The following is a 25302-nucleotide window of genomic DNA, read 5'->3' as shown; positions in this document are numbered from 1 at the left end:
CTCTCCTCAATAATCGGGAATTTTTATAGCATAGCTGAGTAGAATATATGTTGTTTGCTGATTTTAAATCTGAGTATATGGGAAAAGTGCAAAAAAAAACCCATGCAATTTTAGACTTAACCTAAAAACATATATATCTAACCTATATCTTAATTCAATATTTAATCCTTTCTGTAATAGTGACTAAACATCCAGATTATTTTAGCCTTTAAAAAATAATTTACCAATTACTATACCAAGATAATTATAAGACTTTTTATTCGTATTTTGTTGTTTGTACTTACCTTGTTGGGTGATAGTTTTATGCAAGTTTTTATTTTCTTTCACGTTTCTTATTTTAGTAGAATCATTGGTGATATTAAATCTGTTAAAATATTGACGAAACAAAATATGATATTGAAAGTACCTACATCAGTAATACAAGCACCGGAATCCAGCCCGATGAAACTCAAATCGATTCCACTTCAAACTGGCATACAAGAAGTCAGTACTTGCTTGCAAGCTGTATGCAACAACAACAAAAAGTAATCACGAAAAGTCACAGAAGCGTAAATGATTGGATCGCGAAACAAAGAATGGGATACTAATTCAAAATTATAGCTTTTGTTTTAAAACATTCCAGTTTGTATATCCTTCGGACTTGGAGATAAATGAAAAAAGAAAAAAGCCATAAATATAAATAAAAAGGCTTATAAATTCGAAGCTTCTCCCAGCAAGGTAAGCAAAGCTACGCAAAACATAAAGTTTGACTGTTTACTTTCATTTACTTTATTTATAAGAAATGTGAAATTTACCGCATTAATAGCTTTATGTTTGTGTTATTTAATTATAATGATTCTATTTTAAATGGTTACTAGGTTTTACCGTACTGCAACAGGCAATTTGTAGAAATAAAATCAATGAAACTTCAAACAATCCTGCAAGGTCCTTCGATTTCGGATTTCCTCTATAGAGGGTGCTAGTAAAGTAGGCGGATCCATCTTTGCACGGGAACGTACTTACACCTTCCCACCGTGAAACATCCACATGAAAAGAGCGAAAATTGCTTCATTCGTACAGTATGGTAGAAACGGACGATACGGTTGAACGTGATTGATTAGTGAAGAGTGTGCCCCGAGTTTAAAATGTAGTTAGTCAGGTTACAAACGACAGACAGGTGTAGAAATTCACTGATACTCTGGGTTCGTTAAATCTTACATTAGTGACATTTAAAAAACGAACAGCGACGAATCGCAACTCTCTAGCTCTAAAGTTAGAAAAAGAAAACCCATTCCAAAAATCCAGTTAGAAACTACGACTGATGCGAAATACTACTAGTGAACACACGAGCTCTTGGCAAGGGAGCTCAGTTTGGGGATATATTGTAGAGAATCGGTATGATACGAAGGGTCTAATTCCTGATGTTTATCATTGTCTGCCCATTTTGGCATCTACTAGCTTCGTTAAAACAAATAATTCGCCTGTTAACTTTTCTCTGGTTACTAGCTGCTCTGCTGTTTGACTAAAACAAAACACAAGTGAATAAAACTTCTCATGACTAGATTCGTATGCAACGCAATGCGCAAACAAAAAACGATCCTCTCATTGTTTGTGGTGGTTTGTGCGTGGAATCATTATCGGTTTTGTCGTCTAGCCGGAATGGCATGTCGGCCAAATGATGACACTCGTTATCCTGTTGCATTACTGCAATACTGAGCAGACTGGCCACTGATTCAACCATTCTCTCCTGCTTTGCATCATTGGCTCTTTCAAAAAGTTAATGCTACAAACATAATTCCGGAAAATCCATCGTGCACCGCGTGTTCCAACCAATGCTAATCGCTCGTTTGCTCTCGGTGCTTCGGTTCGGCGTTCATTTGTTATGACTCGACGAGGTGAGCATTTCTAATGACAGTGGTGAACATCGAACGTGTGTCATTTTATCTGTTGAAAGTAAAGAGAGAGAGAAAATAGCCAAAACGACATACATTGGCCTGGCTTAGTGATGCGTCAACGACTACTATTGCGTACAGTACAGTAAAATAAACAAGCTTTTTCCATTTGTTGAATGCGTCTCTGTGTGCCTTATTGTACAGTTTGTTTAAAAAAATAAGAGATATTTGAAATGATATTTCACACGAAAGGAAACATATAACACGCAATGGAATGGTCATGTTTGAACCATGAAACAAAACATGTACATGACCTTTTCTGTATGTTATTCGTGAAAAATGAAAATAAAAGAAAAACATACAAATTTGTAGAAATTCAAAACCATTGTTCGATAAACATTCCAAACAAACTGAGCACAATCAATATTTGTATCAATTAGCATAACAACTGAAAATATTTTTTTTTTCACAATGAAAACCAACCTCATAACGGTCACCGAAGGCAAAGAAAAACAGAAGCTTTGAACAACCACCAACAACAGAATTACGCCACAAAACAAACAAAAGAGAGAATATAAGAAGAGAGATGAGAGAAAGAGAAGATGAAAACTAAAAAATAGAACAAACTCGAAACAGTAAACAAAGATAAAAAATACATCAAAAAGGAAAGGACGCCACACAACGATACAATTAGTCATGCATGTGTATGATTTATTCTAGCAGACGTGTAAAACCAGTACACCAGTAGCTATCATGATCTTTTCTTCCATTTTACAATGGACTCGTGCATGTGAAAATAGGGCGAATGTCATGTATGCTGGGATTTGTTTTTTGTTTTTGCATTTCAACGAATTGTTTACAAAATTGTCCCACAAACCCCTTATGGCCAGTATCTTTTTCTTTGTTTTCAATACATATGATCTGATGTGGGTAATGAAGTGTGCCAGCTGTTACCCTATGTTCATCTTTGTGTGCCGATAGAAAACGACAAAAAAACAGTAAAACAACCAGGCGAAAGTATGCAACAATGATAGAAATGGTTTGGTTTTTTGGTAGATCGGTAGTGCAATTAGCTACACACGCTAATTGTTTTCTTTAATTTGTCTCTTAAATTTTGCACATTTTGCACAGTTTCGCTGCTTTACGTGTTTGTGGCTACACCGGAGTTGAGGGAAGGGAGTTACAAACATTCGGGAGTATTTGGGTTTCTTTTTCAGATTCTGCTATTGCACTTACTATAATGAATAGTTGACAGGACAGTACAAACAAACAAAACAAACAGAACAACACCGATCTGATAGGAACTTAAAGCTAATAGACAGAACGCAATGAGATTAAAAGCAAGATGGAAATTTAGCCCTGCTGGGACGATCAAATATGCCACAAGTTTGGTTTTACTTTTTTTTCCTTTCTGTGCCTTTCATTTTTAACTTTTCCAGCTTCATTTAACATACATTATGCATCTTTTTTTTTGGATGTACACTAAAATGCTTTAAAATCTTTAACATCATAAATCAAATCATTATATGAATAACATTCTTGTTTAAACTAAATTAAATGGAAAAATACACAAACATACAACAAAACTTTTTCTTATGATACATAAAAGGAACTGAAATGACTGACATGATGCCAGCGTAAGCTTGTTGTCAACTTCCGCACAGATCTTTTAGAGCATTATGTTGATTGATTTTCGCATTTGTTAGCATTTGGTTCCTGTTACTCCTTATTTAATTCTTATTTTCAACAGATCCTCCGTCAATGACTGAACCACAAAACTGATGCACCGAATAGAAAGGAGGGTAGCGGAAACAAAAGCTGCTACAAGCTACATCTTGCATCACTGTAGTTTGAGATTTGAAGCTGATACTCTCGGACACCGATTGAATTGTTCGACGATTTGAAGTACTGTGTGGGCCGAAGAGGCAAAAAGTGGCACAAAGTAGTACGGATTTGATAGTTTCGATTCGTCGCTGAAGTTCTCTGCTGTGATGCTTATGGTACATTTGTTGTAATGGTAGCAAGTTGTTGTAGTAAATAGTTGATTGGTTTTGGGGTGTAGAAGTAGTTCTAGTAGTAGTGGTAGTTGTGGTAGTAGTAGTAGTAGTGGTAGTAGAGTAGAAGTAGAAGAATTATCGGTAGAAGATAGGACGCTATTTACATGATGACACATTTGCCCTTCTCGGCCCAAGGATTATTCTTCTTGTCCGGTGCGTGAATCAGTGGATCGTTCTTTTCGTTCTCCTCCACGTATTCTCGCATGCTGGAAGAGAGGGATAAATGCAATGATGGTTAGTTGGAAAACAGTATTTGAAACGATTTAGTAGTTTTATAGTTGAACCTTTAACAGAGAAAGGATTATTCCCTGAACATAACTGAGTAAAATAAGCCTTGGACATAAGATACATTCCAGACCTGTTAGCTGTTAGTGAACCCTAGTTTCAAAAGGATAATTTAAATCATTTGTAGAACTGTCAGGCCTTTGGTATAAAAAAAAAGTAAATAAATTCATAAACAAAAATAGTTAGTATTATCTGTTCATTTCAAGTAACATTTAAAATTTTATGTTGAAAACATGGGTTCTAATGTGCTTTACAAACTCCTTCAAACAGAAAATATGATACAAAATAACCTTAAAGAACTATTTTATTCGATCGATTTCCAATTGGGATCAATCTCCAACCAGACAATCCCTCCCACAGAAAGGACTGTCTACTCGGGAGCGTACTACAAATAAATCTAAGAAGCCTGTGTAGGCTGACCGTAAAGTTGCAGAGTACGAACTATTTTATTTATTACATTAAAAATGTCTGCATTGAACATTTCGCATCTGTTGCCCACTAGCTTTCTCCCGATATTATGTAAACATGAAAATCAGGACAAACGAAAACTGTACAACCTGTAAGACTACATTCCTTCTGCATGAAATATTTCAATCTTTTTCCGGCTTAGATGGAAAACAGACCTTTATACTTTATATTTTGAAATTTTCTCAGAAAAGGGTCGAAAGCATTTGCCGCATTAGAATGTGATTCGCTCTTTGATCAACCCGTCGGAAATATGATGAGAATAAAAGGAACAAGAAAAAAGGATACCTGCAAGCTGGTTACAGCGAAGGAACGTGTTGCCATGACAGCTCACAGCTTTTATTGGTTACTTACTTCTTACCCAACTGTGTCGGTTGCTAGCAGTAAACCTTTTGTAAGTGCGAACGCTCTCGTGAGTGGATGGGTGAAAAAAATGCAAACTATTTACGACACATAAGCTTTCGATGGTTGATGTGACATTTCTCATTTTGTTTTTGTTTTATTTTTAAACAAAAAAATTTGAAGTTTTGTTTAAGAAAAATCCACAAAACTAGTTAAAATCCTACATTAATGATACAGAATTGGGCTCCAGCGTTTATGGCGAGATCAGCAATTACCCGTGTTAGTAGCAAGTGATTGCCACTGTGTTAGTCGCAAGACAAACAAGGATGTTAGGTGGAAAGACCGACCCAGGATTATTAAATATTGAACATCGCACACCACGGTTCATGTTTGAGTGGAACCATTTTTGATAGATTTTTAATCTCCAACAGATTAGAAAGATATCTTTTTCGCGAAACAATTTCCCTGCAGCTTAAATGTAATTGGAGTAGCCAACCAGCGGTACGGTCTGGCTAATCAGTCCGTCCGAGAAATCAAACTGATTAAACAGAACCGGTTTAATTTGTGAAGAGCTTTGGGAAAAGCTTCTAATATCTGGTACGTAGAAAAAAATGAATTTTTTAGATTACTAACGTGGATTTAGAACAGGGGGTTGCAAACTACGGCCCTCGACAGCCTGTTATGTGGCCCGCGATGACTTTGTAAATGTCACAATAAATAATAAATTATATTGAATATTTTAATCCATATTATAACTTTTCCTTTTAATGTCGAAAATCTAGGTTGAATTATATGGATTTGTTAAAATCTGATACATTCAGTTAGTATTTTCTTATCAAAACGTGATTTAACGTTCATCCATTAGCTACTGGTAACGACAAAATGACCCCTAACGACGTTATTTGCGAATCAATGCGGCGCGCGAAGGAAAAATATTGGAGACCCCTGATCTAAAAAAATGCCCTCAAAAGTCCAATGATTGTAATGATACAACATTACTCATTTCATTTACAGCCCACATGAAGTGGTAAAACGCTTTTACACTGTGCGGGACAAATCGACTTAATTCGAAATACGAAAACGATATTTGATGCCAGCATTAAGGGTACAGTCATTGAATTTTCTCATTTTATAACCAATCACTTCGTTGTTATTGTTGTTACGTTATCCTTGCAGCACGGCAACAGCAACAGTGGCTCTGGAAAATGGTGTCTGCTTCTGAATTTCATCATCTTTGCCATAATCACCCAATACCGGTTTCAATGCGAGATCGTTCGAGCGAGTGACAGAGCTTTGAGTAGGGTCTTAGGAAAGGGAAAAATAATAAACCACACGCCCACCATCATCGCACTCGCTGATCTTCGCACACACTACACTGCCCACGAAACCCTGTAGCGAGGGTGATGGAAATGATGATTCATTCGTTCGCAACGATGAGGATTTTATTAGAAAGTGTCTCCCCACAGCTGCACGCCGTGAGTCGAGTGATGAAGCCGGCCTGAAGGATCAAGGATGGATGGATTCGATGGGCGGTAAGAAGCACAGATGTACTTCCACATCCACACATTTATGTTTCCTTTTTCGCTTGTCGTGTCGCTGTCGCGGTTTTTCACAATTTCCGCTTCAGCTGATCGAATATCGCAAGTGCACGAAAGAAACCGTAGCCTGTAACCCTCCCATAAGCTCTTGCATCATCCAGCCAGAACATGTGGACGGCAAGTGATAAGGATGTGGTAGTCATACGTGGTAGTGTTATTTTTTGTAAAGTGGCTGAGTAAAATGAGTCATCAAATGAAAAATTACTCCTTCTGTGTGCATTAGAGTGAGTTGCAGCATCAGATGACTTTTTCAAATGAATTTCTTGTGTGTTTTTTTATGTTAAATTGATTTAATGCTGGTATCAAGTGTAATTGTTTGGGTACCAATGTGAAATGTTGAAAGATAGAAGAAATGTCATATTTTTAGATGTACAATGTACAATACTAATAAATTATGGGATATTAGCAATAAAGAGCATGATGATTTGCTTTAGATGTTTGTTATTAACTTGACAGTTCATATCTTTAAACATTACATTTGACTGATAAGTAATTTGGTATTTTTTAAAGATAAAAATGAGCAAATCCCTCAAAAGGCATACACTTTTTCCAAGCGTACAGCCTTAGCAAGCTAAATATGCATCGGCGCAATAAAGTAACAAACGCAGATAGCGATAACATAGGTCCAGGAAAATAAATCATACCTCCTGTAAAGGTGAAAACACTGAACACTAAAAGCTGAACGAAGACAGCTTAGTAGATTTCTTTCCCCCAAACATATAGCCATCATCGCGTAAACGAAAGAGACGAGCGATTCGAGAAGGATAATAGTAAAAACTAATATTGGAAAATCGGGGTTGAGCAGAAAGTAAGATAGAATATACGGCATATTTTTAAACTGTAATAAACACTTGCTATTCAGATCATAAATTAAAAGAATAATGTGTATGTACATCTCGGTTATTCTCCCCTCTTTCTTTATAGCAGTGGTGCAGTCTGCACGTAGGCATCAGTTTGGATCAATCTATTGGTCAGGCCAAAAAGGTGTTGTAAAAGTCCCAAATCTTACATGGTAGCTCCAAAGAAGAATTTATTTATAATGACTCAAATATAACTCAATACAGCGAATATTCGTTCAAGGTGTGTTGTCGCATGAAGAACAGCAAGTGCTCAACTAAAGTGCAGTGCTAAGTATAAAGTGCAGTTTTTAACCAGTAATGCTTGGACATTCTAACGAATCTGCCATAAGGTACAAGTTTTGAACGCGAATGAACGAAGCAGCAAAAAAACACATCCGCAGTATGGAAAAAATGAGACCACAACTAGGTTTGTGTACAAACATATAATCGGAGGTATCATCAGGGAGGGCAAATTGTCGAATAACTATCGTAAAGAAAATAGTTAAAAACGACTCTGGAAGCTAGTCTGAGAGCAAGATTAGCAAAAGCACAGACTCGATTTGTGAATTAAATCGAGTAGTGCTACAACTGCTTCAAGAAATTGACTGGAAGGACGGACGGTCCTACAACAACAACACAACTCGACCAGTAGAGATCGCCAATGAGCTAGCAAAGAAATACAGATCATCGAGAGAAGAAAACATCTCTTCGAAATCAGCGCAGATGCATCAGACATCGGGAATTAGAAGCTATTGGAAGGAAGCGTCGCCGCAAAAAGATCACGTGCATGTACATCTCGGTACGTCTCTTTCTCTCTCTCTCTCTCCCTCTCGCTCTCTCGCTGTCTCTCTCTTTCTCTCTCTGTCTCTCTCTCTTTCTCTCTCTTCCTCTCTCTCTCTCTCTTTCTCTCTCTCTCTCTCTCTCTCTCTACCTCGTTATAAAAGTGGTAAAGTGGTCATGATCAAACTCTTCGTCATTCATTCTTCGCTAAAGCTTAGATTACAGTTCCAGTGAAATTAATCGTTATTAAATTCCCAAACTACATAGACTGTAAAACAATTTGAGTTAATGATTTAAATGCATTTCCTTGTGATTCCCCGCTTTGTGCATGGTGAAATAAAAATGGTCAGTGAGTAATCATAAGGAAATGCATTTAATCCATTATTTCAATTTTTTATCGTCTAAATAGTTAGGGAATTGGACACCTTTCTTTTGGTGTACGATAAGTTATAATCTGATAAATATTTCATGAAATATAGCAAAAAAAACAAAATTACACGTTCACGAAAGCGATCGCGTAGACAGTAGCAAACGTAAAGCCGAATAAAGAACAATAATTTTTTTAATCTTGAAAAATATTAAAAAAAGCTGATCCAAATTCCATTCTTTTGTGTTACTCACGTTACATCCGTAACAGCGTCTTTTAAGGTCGGATGGAATAGAAGAGAGCCAATTCGTATAGCTTTGTAATCCAAATGACTTTAGCGAGATGAGTTAGTTACTTGAGCAAGGATTTTATCGTGTTTGCGTAACACTAACACGGTTACATTTTTGCAATATAAGTTGCACCGCTTATTTCAATAGTAAATTGTCTTTGTAGTTCTTCTTATGAATTGAAACTAGCAATATAATATTGCTCAATACCGCTATTTTACGGCTTTTTACACTTGAGCAGAATTTTCTAAATATAAACATGTCTAGATCTAAAGCAATTTGTTTATACAGGAAGAAAGGCTTTAACTGTACTGCTAATAATTTTCCAAAACATTTCCTCTTCGAAACAAGCTGCGCAACTAATAAAACACAATGGGTTGAACTAAATTGTTTGCTAGAAACTGCAGATCAAAGAGAAGAACTTTGAGGATGGTGAACCCGTTTCTAAAATTACCTCACTCATAATAGATAGATAACAACAATAAAAAAATATTTTCAAATGTGACGCTCATAGTATATACTTAAATAAAATATAAGTACAATGTAACAATTTTATCATATACTACAATGAACAAACATCGCGTAGCCAGTTTGTTATTATTTTTAACTTCTACTTCACTTAACTGAACCAGATGATAAATATTCACTATTTTGCTATTCAGCAGCTACATATATTCGATCTAGGTACATCGTCGCTATTTCGAAAATGGATTCAATTACAAGGACGTTACCGTTTTCGTCTTGTAAAAAAAAGGTTGCACGAATGAACAACATGTTTTCTACTGGGAGATGTTTTTCGCCACCCTTCCTGGAACCGATAACAATTCATATTAAAGCGTGGTGAGCTTTTTCATTGAATATTTCGAGGAAGTTTCATATCCTGTGCTGCTTTCAATTTGCTTGTGAAAAAGCTTCATCTGAATTGGCAGTATCGGTGAGCTAAATATGTATTCTTTTTCCGTTTTTTTTCTTCTTCAAAGTAACCGCCAATGTTAAATTCTGCTGCAGCTGCTGTTGTTGATGTTGGTGTGAATTAATTTGGTTCTCGAAACTCGTTCAAGCATTTCGGCGAAGGAGCTATTTTTTATTCGCATAGAACGGCGCGGAAGAAGATCCTTCAATGCCGGATGTAAATTATATTCGCTATCAGCTTGCTTCGTAATCAAATTAGCAAACTTTACATAAATAATTCTTTTTTTTTTGTAAGCAAGATATAACACATAAAATTACATATTATTTTCCTGCGAAAAATCATCTACAGGTTCAGCAAACTCTTGCATGTTAGCTTCCATGGAAAGCTTTACATGGATTAAAGACAAATACGATGACGATACGGCCACTGTCATGAAGCATGATTTTTATGGCTGTTACTGTCTCTATATATCTATCTCTTCCCCTATATGTATCTCTCTCTCACCATATACAAATTGTTTCCTCCATCTTCAACTCAAGTTCGCAAGGAGCTTATTTGCCTTGCATACCCACATCCGGCAAATTCCGGGGAAAATGTAATTAAATTTCTTTCTCTATCTATGGACATTACCGTTTCCCACAAATTCCAAAGCAAATCGGCAACATGTTGGACGGTGTTAAGGATGTTGCGAAACGCGCTTCCTCGGCAACCATCTGACACCATTCCTATGGCACCGGGAACTAATCAAGAGTGTATGCCGCTGCTTGTTATTGCTACATTCCCTCAAATAATCACCTAATGAATCCTACAGTTCGTTTGAGGCAGAAGCAGCCAGGACACAGATGCCGCAAATGATCGATCAACGTCTAAGGCAGTTGCTATGTCGATTGATATATGCTGTGTTAGCTAAACCGTCGTTTGTCACATTCCTCTTTTTATGCTACAAGTGTTCCGATTGACGTACAACCAATCATCCATTAAACCTGAGTAACTATGCAACCTATGTAACGTAGGAATAAAAAAAACTATTTATAGGCCTGTTATCATAAAACAAAACTGAAACTTTGTTCAGAAGAAAAAATACAACCATCGAACGATACATCAAACAACAGGGAACACGTAATGATTTCAATGAACGCATCGCTTCCATATCGCTAATCGAAGAACGAAATCGATAGCCCTCGTTAATCCTGTTACGTCCGTTCGTGAAGCGTTTCCCCAGCCGAGGAAGCTTTTTAAATGAAATCCAATTAGTAGCTACTACCACCGCACACCATTCCGTTCTTCGCTTTTTGCTGCTGGTGTTGTGTGTTTATGTGCTTGAACTATTTTCTGTTCCCCTTTTTTCTTCGCCGTTTACTTTCCATTCGCCGGCCTGGCGGCATGCGACTACATTTAAAGGTTTAGTGCGCTTGTTGTGTTGTTTTTTTCAAGCACCGGCACTTCAAGCAACAGGCCTTGGCACGATTGCCCATGGACGACAGATATAATGGATTCATTACGAACACAGCACAGGAAAGCACGTCACGTGCTGAGACAAGAATGTAATCCATTTTCCAATCATCACCCGAAGAGTTTGCGAATCCTGTTGCCCCAGCGCAGGACAATTCCTTGTCATTTGGCCCCCAGCCCATGCGAACCTACCTGGCATAGGAGTTTTGCGTTCCCCCGACCTCACCACTCACTCACCCTCGCCGTGAATTGCTTTTACATTGATGGTGCACTTTTTTCGTTGGTGTTCATCCTACCGAGTACCGCGGGTATGATTACTTTTCATTAAAATTTCAATCACGCACACCCCGTGACCCGTCTACCCGTGTTCGGGCGGGCCGGGCCCTGTGTTGGCTCACTAGTGCGGGGATTTGTTTATGCTAGGGATTGGCAATTTTCTGTCCGCACGGGCTGCGGGCACTTTTCCCGGACGATGTCTTCGGACATTTGAGGCCTTTTTTTCAGGCGTTTTGTTAGCGAAAGTTAGCGTAAGGTGTTAAGTGGGTTTAGTGTTTTTAGTCAGGGTTTAGTAATGACCCGAGAGGCCGAGTCGGCCAGGGTGGTTGCTTATCGTGGATGGATTTAATCGTTTGCTTACATTGCTAAGGTTATTGCATGCAGTTATTAGTATTGTTAGCAAGTGTTAATTTATTAGTTTGTTAGTTATCGTTATAATGTATATTTTTTATAAACTAAATACTTTTTATACAAGTGTAAGGTTCATGGCTGATTCTTCATAATTTGTACCGTTAATACGAATTTCCCACGTCTGACATTAATCTAGCTATACTTGCCTGCTTTGCAAACAATGCAATTCAAAAAGTAATTAAATTGTTTACCATTGTCTAGCACCATCGTATCTAATGATTGCTCGTAATTAAACTGTAATCCATCCGGAGAAACTATTCTCTGCTTCTCAATCACTTTGCATTTGGTTTGCTCGCAAGCACGCAGCAATGCTATCGAACGCCCCATTCCAATCTTGTCTTATCTGTAACAAGTTGCATAATGCCAAGCACTGGCAGGAATATGTAACTCGTGTAATGGCAGTCAGAATGTACTGTCAGAATGGCACGGACACACTATTAAAATCAGTAAAAGTAGCATAATGAATCAAAACGTCGCTACTACTTCAACCCGAAACTTTCGCAAGCAATATCTATATTACTTCAAACTAAGGACGCTTCATTTCTAGCTGGACAAGTTTTTTCATTCATAATGTGGCTTTTCTGAATGTACAGAAGGATGTATTTGAAACTTTTCATTTTATGATACATTACTATTCTCATGAACGGCAGGCTATTCGCAATAAGTTAGTTCGTGTCGTATGATGTCTCCCATTTTATGCAGTATCCATCCATGTCATCCCTTAACACAAATTCTACTAGTTTTGCTAAACATTTTTCTCCTATCGTTCTAAGAAAGATAATGGTGGCAAAAGAGCACAAAAAAAAGAACTGTCGAGAAAAGTATCGTGGATGGTAGTCGTGAGAGGATGAGAGCATACGAACATCATTAGAACATGGTAAGTGGAGCTGTTCACGATACGGTACTAATGAACCCAGTCTTTAAGTGTTTGTGTAGTTGATGCAGCAAGTGGGCAAGAATTGTAAGAAGACTGTAACAAGCAAAAGAGAGAAAGATAAACAAACCCAAGGAAATGCTGCTATTAAATAGTAAAATATATATGTACTTCAACATCTATGCAAACCGGGGGTATTATATTGAATGTTGTTACTTCAAACAAGAAATAGGAACACGATAGCAACACACTAATAATCTTCTTATACCTGTCCACTTTCGTGTGTTTCATTCCATCGCTATAATGCTTATTCCGTTCATTGTGTTATCAAATTAGTGAGGTAATGGCAAATGTTGCTAAATATCCCTTGAGATATCCCTTGAGCTCTCCCATGAGAAATATTCGTTCTTTAGCGATCGTTCAAACATTGATGATTCGGGGCGTTTTATTACCGTTGCTGATGTAACCAGCTGATCGTAATTGATTATTGATTTACTTACGGAAGGAAAGCTTATATAGCCAAACAGTGCAATGTAACTGAAATTGAATGGTTATCTAAGCAACAATTTATAAAAGTAAATATTACTGGCTCTTTTAAGGAAATTGCATATTTGTTTAAATCGGGATTAACAACCGTCGTTATTCTTACCCAGCGTCAAACCATCACATTTTTCTAACATACTAACATGATTTCATGTTTCAAGGCGTCGAATTTCAAGAACCTTTTACGAAAACAAAGAAAGGTTCCCAAACTACTAGCTTTTACTCATATAAATGTGTTGAGCCTTCAAAACTTAAATTAAAGGTGTTTATTTTTTATAATTTGAGATAAAAGTCGCCTTCGGTTCCTGTAATCAATATCCCAACTAATGTACAATTACAAAATCTGTAACAAAAATATCAGACTCTTCAACTCAATTCTTTTAAAAAATTCTTAAAAGCTTGTCAACCCTTGGCTTATCCGATAACATAATATTATGAAATGAGTTTAGAAAGTAAAAGAACAAAATATTCAAAAACAAAAAAAGCAACGTCAAAGAGTTCGATTGAAGCAAACCAACAATAGTAATAGTCACTTAAAGAAGTGCTTGTCAATTCAGAATTATTATATGCACACTGTTTTAACTGTTTAACACCTCACATGAAGTGAACGACGACATTAAAAACAGTTCATGTGCAAATGTAGCATGAAAAGAACGCATTGTGTTGCTTCACAACGTCGCGATACAACACATTGAATGACTCAATTGGTAACAGTTATATCTCAATCGAAATGAAAATGCCTGAATGGTCTGTTCAGTCAAAGAAAACCAAAATGCATACACATGCGCGCGGATATGGTTTTAATAATTATGCTTCGTGCAATTAAACATTTAAGCCACGCGTACCTGTTCATTGATATCGTTGAAGGTGATTGAAAACACGTACCTGTTCATTGACATCGTTGAAGGTGATTGAAAATATGATGTTTGCATGTTATCGATGCATAAATAAGTTCAACAAAGCTCTTTATAAAGCTCAATCAGAATGACGGTTTGTAATCGAACGTTACTTCATACTTTGCCTAAAATGTGTATGCATAGTTTTGCTTGCCAAAACTGTGTTATTCTGTCAACAATTAAAACCATTCATCGCCATTCGAAGCAAACCAAATGCAGGGATAACAATACGATAAGGCAACAGTAAAGGAACACTCACACACGGCAAGCAAGCACAAAAGCGTGCAAGAGCGAAACAAAATCGCACTCCAAGCCAAACTTTATCGCCTCCATCGCGGATTACTTCCATCCCATTTGCTCTACCGCTGCCGAGCGGGCCGCGGCCACGAAAGGTGATAATGCGTCTCCACCGCTCGGCAGCTCCAAAGCCTCTTCTTCTTCTTCCATCCTCTCTTCACCCTCTCCTCAACTACCGGTGGGAACGATGGCATTCTACCTTGGCACTGTTTTCCCACACGCACACCACGACGGGCACGCACACAACGCTAAAGTACGTACTAGCACAACTACCATCGTCATGGTGATGCTTGAATGAGTGGGTGAGCGAGACCGCAGCATACAACCTACAGCTATGTTGAGCCGCCAAAAGATAAGAACACTTAGGCAGACTAGAAGCTGCTGGCCCCTTCTGCCATCCCGCAACACCCACTGGTTAGTGGTGCGCTAGTCACAGCCACCCTGTGTGGGGGGGGGGGGGGGGAGGCCACCACACACTAACACATTCGCACCCGACACACTGTGAATGGGCCTTCGAAAAGGCTACAATGATTTGTTTCCTAGCGAAACTGCACTGTGTTTTGTGAACCAATAAAGAGGAGGATGAAAAGCTGGAAAATTCCAACTTCACACGCGCTTTACTGCCAGTTACTGTCGGGTTCCAATGCTCCCAGCAGTATTACCAATACCATCAACGCAATGTAACCGAGTGCCGCCAGCAGCACCGACCGCCAGAACGAGGGTTGGCTTCTTTATCGATTTTTTCCCACATCCGTTTTCCGTTGGCTAGGTTGGTCTCGGACGGGAAGGTAATTTCAAGCAATCGATTATCCTATTGCCGTTCGCTGCTGCATAAATTCGGCGAGCGGATGCTGTTTTTGGCCACTTGCAAAACACAAATAAACGATTGCCTTTTCGAAACGGCTATAATTACTGGGTGGTTGAAACGAATCAACGATTGCTTCCCTTGCTTCACTCGGTACACATGCACTCCTCACATAGCCGCCAACACCTTCGGTTCGGTTCGATTTGCTGATCGCCCGCATCGTCACTTTTGACCGACCACACTTGTCACTTTTGGCAACCGAAGCCATCGCTCACCTCAACCCCGTGGTCTGACTCATTACTAAAAACACACACACACACCCCGAAAATATCGACTGCAAGGGCGCTACCCCGTTAGTTTTTTTCCTTTTAGCTCGATGGGCACTTTTTCCACCCTTTTACATCAACTCATTTGAACGCGATTTCTCAGGGGAGTGTTCCTTTTTTCGTTTTTTTGCTACTGCACAGGCTTTTTTCTCCAAACGGCATACATTAGTAGCTGAGGTATCTTAAATTATTCACTCAATGCACTAAAATCAACTACTGATCTCTTCTGGCAGGACGAAATTACAAGTGGTTCTAGGGAAAGGGACAGAAACAGGGGGGAGGGGTTAGGGTTGGCAATGGTACTTACGCTGCGATACTCTTCGACAATGGCCACCGCTCCATCGAGGCTTGGTACTTCATGTTTTCGATCTGCTTTTTCAGTGCGTCACGGTCCATGGTTGCTAGAATACTGGGATCCATCGCGTCTGGAATGTTACCGCGAGAGATGGAGAAAAAGGGTGCGTTAGTGTGTGTGTATGCGAATCGACATCGTAGGGAGGGGTGGTTTTTATCGCTGTGTTGGTTAATCGATGAATCGGGCGAAAATTACAAACAACAGTCGTTGGAAACGGTTTTCCAAACGGCGCCGTCTTGTTCAATAAATGCACCTTTCTAGCAAATGCGTTTAAACATGGACTGATCGTTTCTTTGAATTAATTGATCACATAAAATCAGACATTTGATCAACCACGAACTGCAAAGCATTTTGTAGTTATTATACTACCCAAACCAAACCAACAGTTTCTCAATGTGTAAACGGTGCTTCATTGCATTTCAACTACACGACCCAGCACACGCCGACGGAGGTTTGCGTGCATGTGCGCATGTCTCGTGTTCTACAATAATCGCCCTTTCGATAGCGTTGCCTAATCGGTGCGATAAAATTTTGACAGGGGCTAGATTTTGCTGCAACAACTAACGCGCACACCAACACGATGCCATTCGTGGTTGGTGCCCTTTGTGATGCCCGTGCACACACCCTTATCGTGTGGGTAACCATTTTCCCCTTTTGGAAGAGCATGCGCAACAAGAAATCGATGAAGGTTGGAAACTTTGGAACATGATTTTCAAACCAAACTTCGATTAATGGGAGGGCATTTGAATGCTTTTTGAATGTGTCGTTAATTTAAATTTATCCTATTTAGCATGCCATATTTGAAGCATAGCGGTTTGTTGAAGAGCGATAATTATCATAGCCTTGTTAATATGTTACTCTTGTTATAAAAAAAATTTCAACCATAAAACATTGCAGTTTTTACAACAAAAATATTAATGAATTACATCTTTTCTTAAACAATGTTACGTGACATCTTATGAATATTATTACCTAATTATTGGGCAGAATGGGAATAATTCAATACTTTAAAGTACAATCATAAAGGCTCGTTGTAGCTAGAGGACTAAATTGATGAATACAAGTTAATTAATCTATTTTCAGACTAGTTCAAAGTAATAGCCAAAACTAAAAATGTATTGTATGCCTGCAAAAGCTGTTTTCAATATTGTTCTGTTTTAGTTAGGTTATTCTATTTTTTCTCCAAACTGTCAGTTTTTATTGAATCATTGTGTGGAAATAAATATAAATTGATGGGCAGAACTTAAACAAAAAAAAAATCAACGAACAACGATAGTAATGGTCGAAGGCGTAATAATGTTAATTTAAATAAATAAACTATAACCATGTAAGAATACACTTAAAATAAACTCAAAAGTATCCCATTAATCGATTTTGCAATAATTCCATAGATGAGCTAAGAGAATCTATTGCAAAAGAAGAAGACATAATAATCATGCAAAAGTATAAAAATGAAACTAAGAAAGCAAAACAAAGCCAGGAAAACTTAAAAAAATAAGAATGAGAAAGGATAAATATTTTTTTCAATTTAATAATAGAAAATAAAGTGATCCGTGAAACCAGGTCGATAGCAAAGAATTTAATGTTCTAATACATTTTCTGATGAAATGTGTGTATGCTTTGCTCCTAAGCCGTAAACATTGTTTTGTGCTTTTCCGAATATTTTAAGCAAAATTAAAAATTATCAACGTAATTTGTTGTCAAGTAAAACTTTTGAGGAATATGTAACGCCCCAGTTTGAATGCGCAAAGTAAACAAAAATAGCACTTTTAAAGAACTGATCTTGAGTGACAGAACAGGAGATGTCATAATACACAATAGCTAATCGTAAAGTAGCTTTTATCATGTATTGACTTTGGCGAATGACTGCTGTCAACACTAATTGAATGAAATATGGAAGTTGAATTAAAATAAAAACTCAAAACCCAGTCAAACCACAGTTCACATTAAATTTTTGACGCTATCGAGTTAGAACCCTCCGTACCACTTCTAAACATCAATTAAAACACTCATGTATACACGCAAAGGCAAAAGAAATTAAGCTAGCAAACGAAATCCATACGTAAACCACAGCTGCAATACGATCTTCCGTCAGTGCCGATCACTGAAATAACCTGACGAACGATCGCGAGCGTGCGAGAGATCGTGTCAAGGTAAAATCCATACTCGAGTGAAAACAATTAGCTCCCATTACCCAAAAGAGGGCAGTAGGTGGTTTGGAGCGCATCTAGTCAGTTCGCTTCAAGCTGCACTCTGCACACACTGCACTGCAGTTGTCGGTGGAGATGTTTCGTGTGCATCGTTTACGACACAGCTTCCACAACCCAATGCTCACGCTCTTGCCGCACTCTTACCAATACTTCAAATGCTCACGTGCTCACTTGGATGGCTGTTTGTTTATTTTTTCTATTTGCATGATCATACCCCGATCTTCGCTAGCGTGTCAATCAGGCAGAGAAAAAGCGGTGAACAGCACACAGTCACAGTCGCAGCGGAATGTCATGACAGATAGAGCGACCAATTAGGTAATGGGTTAATCTTGTAAAGGGAAAGGTCAAATTACTGAGCGGCGTACGATCAACAAGAAACATTGCTTGAATTCTAACAAACAAAAAGAAAACATAAACGGCAACCGGATAAATGAATCTTCACAGCACTGTCACTGTAATCGTTGCTCCAAAGGAAGAAGGAAGAGAGAGATACTTATAACATGAATATACAACTTGATCGTTTTACGGCTAAAATATCCATTTTAGAAACAATGCATGTATTACACAGGTTATTGAACCATCCACAAATTGATCACAATCAAGACCAAACACTTATAACCAATTTGACTGTTGGTAAAAGCAAACACTATCCAACCCATTCTGAGTGAATCCAGTGGAAGAGTTTCGCTACATTCCGTCCGCATTTTGCATTACCCTACTCAGTTATTTACTCAGAAGCACACTCACACACACCTTAGTTTACGCTGCACTATTTTATCACGATTTGACTCACTTTCCTTATCTCGTACCGACTGTGTTAGAAGCTAGCTGGCACGATGAAACAACTCTTCTGTATTGCGTTATTGTGTGTAGAAAGTTTTGCCAAACTGCTGACTGCCTTTACCGGAAGCTTGCTCACGACCGGGAACCTATCGCGCCGGGCAACGGTATGCGAATGTTTTTGAGTTGACCACCTGAAGCTTACTTTATCGGACCAGGTGAGTCAAAGCTCTCGGGCGAGGGCATTGTCACTAACGGGGACGAGATACGCTTGCCTCCCCATCGCAGTCAAGCCTTGGTGTGTGCGGGTTTGGTGTTGTGCCGTTACAAAAGCCTCTACTGTCGCCGGACACAGACTGTAGCAGATACAGACAACGTCAACGGATGGCTTCAGCGACAGACACGCTTTCCGCTGTTGGAAGATAAAACGTGGAGTGCTTGTAGATACAGGGCTCACGGGCAGCACGACTGAAAGGGCACGGTGGGATCTGTGCGGCATTGTTCGACTGAGCGAGACAGGCGATATTAAAGTTGGCCCAGTGCACTGGTAAGTGCAGATGGTACCTATTTAGGGAGTCAAACCTTCGTGCATTTGTTATGATAACCTAGTAAGAGGCACGTTGTTTTTGATAAAGAAAAGAAAACGACCTGTCGTTGGAGTTTGAGCTGTGGATGTGAAATAGGTGGGGGATTGTTATTAGTATTTTATTAAAAAACGGAAAATATTACAGATTGTTTGTACTTCTTTCTAAATAAATTGACGAATATATCTTATTTTGTTTTTAATATCTAATGCTACAATGAATAGTCGTTTTGTAAAAGATTGTGGTTTAATTTTTTTAATACAAACATAGTTATCGTTCAAATTATGGGTATATGAGATGTTGGAAACAATCAATACTATTTGAGTTTTTTTATATTGAATGTTAAACAAATATTGTTAACAGAATTAGCAAAATAGCTTCTCAATTCCTTTTAATACTTTTAAATAAACGAAAGTGTAACCGAAATCATTATTTTAGCATTGTGTTTGTATGTGTGTTATGAACTATTTCCCAAGAGGAAACTAACATCGACCGCCAATGAACTATTGGGAATTGCATCATCGAAAAGAGCATGCATGTTCTTGTTGAGAGCAACACCAGCACACTGAAACCTTTTGGAACGTTTCGAAGATTCTCAGAGTCGATTGTACCAGTGACGAGGCTTCTCCACACATGTCTTTCGTACGTTTTCGGAAGCAAAACTATCATGAACTGAAAAGAAAAGCACTGAACTCCAAAAATCACCGACAAGCATGCTTTCAGCAGTTGTTGCTTACTTTCAACAACCAGTCTTAGCTGGTTCTTTAGTGTGCTGTTTTTGTCTATCGCCTCTTTCTCGGACACACATATGAACGGCACATACTCCGTAGGATATGCACATATCGTTTCCAGAGAAAGATGCAGTTAGTTGCAGTGCATGTTTCTCTTTTACTCTTGGTCAAGCGTAGTAAAATAGTTGGTAACCGATGCGAGATCCTGAGCGCCTGGCATCGTCTAAGCAACTATTTCTAACATATGCTCGAATCTTGCAAAAAGACGATTTTTAGAGGCATTTGCTATTGCTGCTCTACAAGTTTATCCACAACATGAACATTTTCGCTTGTTCGACTCTTTTCGGGATTTTGCTTAGGAGTCAGCTCGCTTTAAATGTTTGCTTCTTGCTGTTTTTACTGTTTGATGTTTGAATTTTTTAGAATATTTGTAAACATGTTTTGTAATTTAATTTATTTTCAACAAAACAAGTTAAGTTCTTATAAATGTATCGCATCATTCTGTTTATTTTATTTTATTTTAAATTATAATATAAATATTAAAATAAATATTATAATATAGTTTTAAAATATAATTCTTCTTCTTCTTCTTCTTTGGCTCAACAACCGTTGTCGGTCAAGGCCTGCCTGTACCCACATGTGGGCTTGGCTTTCAGTGACTAATTGATTCCCCCTCATAGCAAGATAGTCAATCCTACGTATGGCGGCGCGGTCTATTTGGGGATTGAACCCATGACGGGCATGTTGTTAAGTCGTACGAGTTGACGACTGTACTACGAGACCGGCAATATAATTTAATTCTACAATTCATAATATTGCAAGACATTTTGTTCTCGAAACCATTGAAAGGTACTTTATCGAACGTTATAGTTCATTCTAATTCATCATTCCGTTTATTGTGCTCTAATAAAATCCACATAACCATTTTGAAAGTAGCGCATAGTTTAAACAATTGTAATACAATATTATTTAGTCAAAGATAATTTAAATTATCTTAAAAATATAACAACTACATATAGATGAAATCATAATACTGCAAGTATGTCACAATAAGTAGGATAACCAATTGCCAAACAGCAGCCTCAACCAACAAGTGATCGATATTTAACGTATTTTTTCTGTTATACTCAACTACAGACCAGTACTACCATTCCAAAATAAAAGCAACACAAACCAGAGTAGAAGAAAAGTGATCCATTTTTATTTGATGAGCCCATCAAAGGCATAAAACATGTTCGCTCAACCTCAAACAATGCAACACGTACGTGTCGCCTGCTGCACATTGTGTTTTTCGCTATTTTTGCATACTTTTTTTATTTTCTCTTCCCACTAACAGACCAAGGACATGTGACGTTGAACGAAAGGTAAGTGAAACAGGAAATTCGATTTTCTCTATTGAATTAGCTGCAAAAATGTACCGTGCGCGCTAGACCACGCTAAGTGCAGTTTGAGGTACGGAACTGTCGATCTGACCGTCGGTAGTACGGTGATGGTGGTGGAGTGGGCGCAGAAAAAGAACCACATGCTTTCCGTTGACGAGCCCATCGGTAGGCCTTTAGTAAATAAATAGTTAGTTCATTTGGTGCTGTTATTTTCCCATGTGTAATACACATATACTGCTATATCACTTCCTCGTCCAATATGTGTCTCTTCCAATTCGTGTGTTATAATCAAATTAAGGTATGAAAATATTGGAAACTTGTAAGATTTCTCCGTAAGAACAGAAACCGTTGATGAATATGGATTTGTGTAGGTATTTGTGCGTTTTTTGTACCTAAGGCGAACCAAGGACAGCTGTACCCAAACTCATCGGCTCCCGATTATTCCTATGGGGGCATAAACCCATATATAACCGTGTATGGCACGACAATACAAGCCTACAGTAGAACAATCGATAGACCGACTCAGAGAAGCCTTATAAAACAATCACACTTTTTCAAGCAGGTGATAAATTGACCTGAGAATGTATACAGTTTAATGTATTGCGTTAAGGAAAACCTTTTCATAGTTATTTTGTTGAATGTTTTAAAACACCATTATTCGGAGACAACTAATCAATGCATATACACTCGCAAAAGAACTCAACTGGGCTTCAAGTGGTATCTTTTGACACTCACATTCTTTACCAAAAACTCTTAACTAGAAAAAAAGATGAGTAAACATATACTCACTAACAAATAGCAATGTCCTAAAGACAATCAGACCAATTTTAAAAAGGGTCCTAAAAACTGCGAACAACCCTTAGACCTTAGATACATAAATCGCACCTAGGACCAAGGACACCCGGGAATCAATCATAATGTTTTGCATAGAAAATAACGCTCGAATTTGCATTATTTTCTTATGCAAAACATTCTGAATAATTGGCATAAACCGGATGTCAAGTGAGTTTTTAGCTATTATCAAACTGAGGATCGATCCTTATTTTAGCTTATGCTGATCATACACAATCATGCAATCATGCAATCATCATACAATAGTGATGGGCAAAACGGCAGCGAAGCCGGAGCCGACACCGATCGGTTCCAGATAAATTCATTTTAACGTGAGGACCAACGAATGCTATGCAATGCATGACGTGCCGTCAATACTGCAATCGCATCGGGTGATAAGTTTTACCATCGCGAGAAGATACATTTGTTTTTTATGCTATCATACTATACCGTCTCCATTGAATCGTTAGCTCGGAGCCGGCTCTGGAGCCGTTGTGTGCGGGTTACTATTAGGTTCACCAAGATACTTTGTATTGATAACTGAGCATGGCACCTAACGACTCGACCCGTACACTCCTCTTAGGCCGTCCACAAGGATAATCCTAGGTCACAAGGTGTAGTAAGCCCATGAAAAAAGGTAACCATTAATTGAAAAATCATATGCGTCACAGCGTCCACGGATAGGTGCATTAATTTAGCCATCTTTATGAGGCATTTCACGAAACAAAATAATCACATTTAATTTTGACACATTTGATGAAACTGGTAAAGCCACTCAAGCTTTATTTGGAGCTTTAAATAGAAAATATGTTTTTTTTTAACTTTTTCAATTATAAATAGTTTATACATTTTCCAAAGTGATTACCGATAAACGAATAATATTTCAGTTAGCCAATCGCTCGATCGTCAACTTTCTCAAAGATTCTCAAACCGATTTTGTGCCAATTTGACAAACGTTGAGAACGTAGGTTTCTCAAAAGCACTCATGAATGCCTGAGAAAATGAGCGTTGAGAAACCCCATGGCCCCGCGACCTACCATGCCGTAACTGGTGGCAGGTATAAGGCCACGGGGCCAAGGGGCTTACGTGAAAGTCTGGGAGCAGGAGGAACTACCAGAGGATTGGAACCTGGGTGTTATTCACCCAGTCTACAAAAATGGCGACAGGCTGGATTGCTCGAATTTCCGAGCCATCGCAGTCCTAAATGCCGTCTACAAGATCCTGTCCTAGATCCTGTTCGGCAGACTTGCGCCCCTTGCTTTTTTTCGGCAGCTAAGTTGGTTTGTTGGAGGCAAATCCACCACCGACCAAATTTTCACTCTACGGCAGATCCTGCAGAAGTGCCGAGAAGCAGATCCCAACGCACCACCTGTTCATCGACTTCAAGGCGGCCTACGACATTATAGACCGGAAGGAGCTATGGAGCATCATGCAGCGGTACCACTTTTCTAAGAAGTTGATCCGACTGTTAGAGGTCATCATGAACGTGGTGCAGTGCAAGATGAGGGTGTCGAACTTGATGTCGGAATTGTTCGAATCTCACAGGGGCCAAAGGAAAGGTGACGGACTCTCCTGTCTGCTCTTCAAAATCGCTCTGGAAGGTGTCATTCGAAGCGCGAGGCTAGACAACGATGTTCGTGGCACGATCCTCTGCCGGTCTCTCCAATTTCTTGACTTCGCAGAAGACATCAACATTATCGGCAGGACAACAGCGAAGATGTGTGAGGCGTACACCCAACTCAAACGCGAAGCAGAAAGAATTGGATTGATTATCAATGCGACGAAGACGAAGTACCTGCTTGACTCAGACCATCTGGGAAGCAGTGTATTAGTTGAGCGCGACAATTTCGAGGTAGTAAAGGAGTTTTGCTATCTCAGGACGGTCGTTACTTCGGACAACGACATCAGCAGCGAACTCCAGAGACGAATTGTTCAGGGGAATTGGGCATACTATGGGCTTCACTGGCTGCTGAGATCCAGAAGACTTCGAGCCCGCACGAAATGTGAGATATATTGTACATTGATTCGCCCAGTGGTCCTCTATGGACACGAATCCTGGACCATTCGAGTGGAGGATGCAAACGCTCTGGGTGTGTTTGAACGACGCATCCTTCGCGACCATCTTTTGCGATGTGTTCGAGCATGGAGCGTGGAGGAGAAGGATGAACCACGTACTTGCTGAGCTGTACGGCGGACCGAGCATCCTGACGATGGCGAAGGCTGGCAGGATACGATGGCTGGGGCATGTCGTTAGGATGCCGGACTAATGCCCCACCAAGAAGGTGTTCGACAGCGATCCCCAGTTTGGCATGAGGCGCAGGGGAGCACAGCGAACTCGATGTCACATCGACGTGCTCTATCGTGAGCAGGCCAACAAGAGAGAGAGAGAGAGGGAGAGAGAGAGAGAGAGAGAGAGAGATAGAGAGAGAGAGAGAGAGAGAGACATAATTGACTCATTATATTTTTATAAATAATATTATATATAATGCGCGATGCGTTATATATAAATATCGTTTTAAAGATAAACATAGAACAATAATTGAAAAAAAACCTGCAAGACTATTGTTCTTATCTTTCTGTTAATTATTATTAACGATCGATTCGCTTGCACGGTGTTGTTCCCTCTAATTATCGATAGAGGGCGACACGGCCCGTTTAGTGTGGTCAACGTTCAACACTGATCGGGCCGAGTATTCCCGAACGCTTACGATCGAAGCTGCAGGAGAGAACAAAGTTCATTCTTTC

At 38.9% G+C, this 25302-nt stretch overlaps 1 protein-coding gene across 6 annotated transcripts; it reads right to left on the bottom strand.

Annotated features, from left to right (window-relative positions):
* Positions 1-744: 744 nt before the first annotated feature.
* LOC1279371 (guanine nucleotide-binding protein subunit gamma-e) lies at positions 745-19532 on the bottom strand. 6 transcript variants are annotated; one of them, XM_061663046.1, is made up of 4 exons: positions 19043-19352; positions 15992-16109; positions 4033-4134; positions 745-1923 (listed from the first exon to the last, which is right to left on the bottom strand). In XM_061663046.1, exons 2-4 carry the CDS (start codon positions 16102-16104, stop codon positions 1920-1922), a joined length of 219 nt encoding a protein of 72 aa, XP_061519030.1. In that variant the 5' UTR covers positions 16105-16109; positions 19043-19352; the 3' UTR covers positions 745-1919. The 6 variants fall into 6 exon arrangements, with proteins under 6 accessions (XP_061519030.1, XP_061519031.1, XP_061519029.1 ...); XM_061663047.1 differs by having other exon boundaries at positions 19235-19336; XM_061663045.1 differs by having other exon boundaries at positions 19003-19218.
* Positions 19533-25302: the final 5770 nt, after the last annotated feature.

The sequence above is a fragment of the Anopheles gambiae genome, chromosome 3, assembly GCF_943734735.2.
Source record: "Anopheles gambiae chromosome 3, idAnoGambNW_F1_1, whole genome shotgun sequence".
NCBI classification, from domain to species: domain Eukaryota; kingdom Metazoa; phylum Arthropoda; class Insecta; order Diptera; family Culicidae; genus Anopheles; species Anopheles gambiae.
Note: the sequence above shows the minus strand (reverse complement) of the source record. Positions and strands in the feature narration are given on the sequence as shown.

Bases quoted from the DNA above. Each gene is read 5' to 3' on its own strand.
- LOC1279371 (XM_319087.3), bottom strand. From the start codon at position 16,104: ATGGATCCCAGTATTCTAGCAACCATGGACCGTGACGCACTGAAAAAG. The intron at 4,135-15,991 runs GTAAGTACCATT...CCTCTCTTCCAG, and splicing joins TTGTCGAAGAGTATCGCAGC to CATGCGAGAATACGTGGAGG.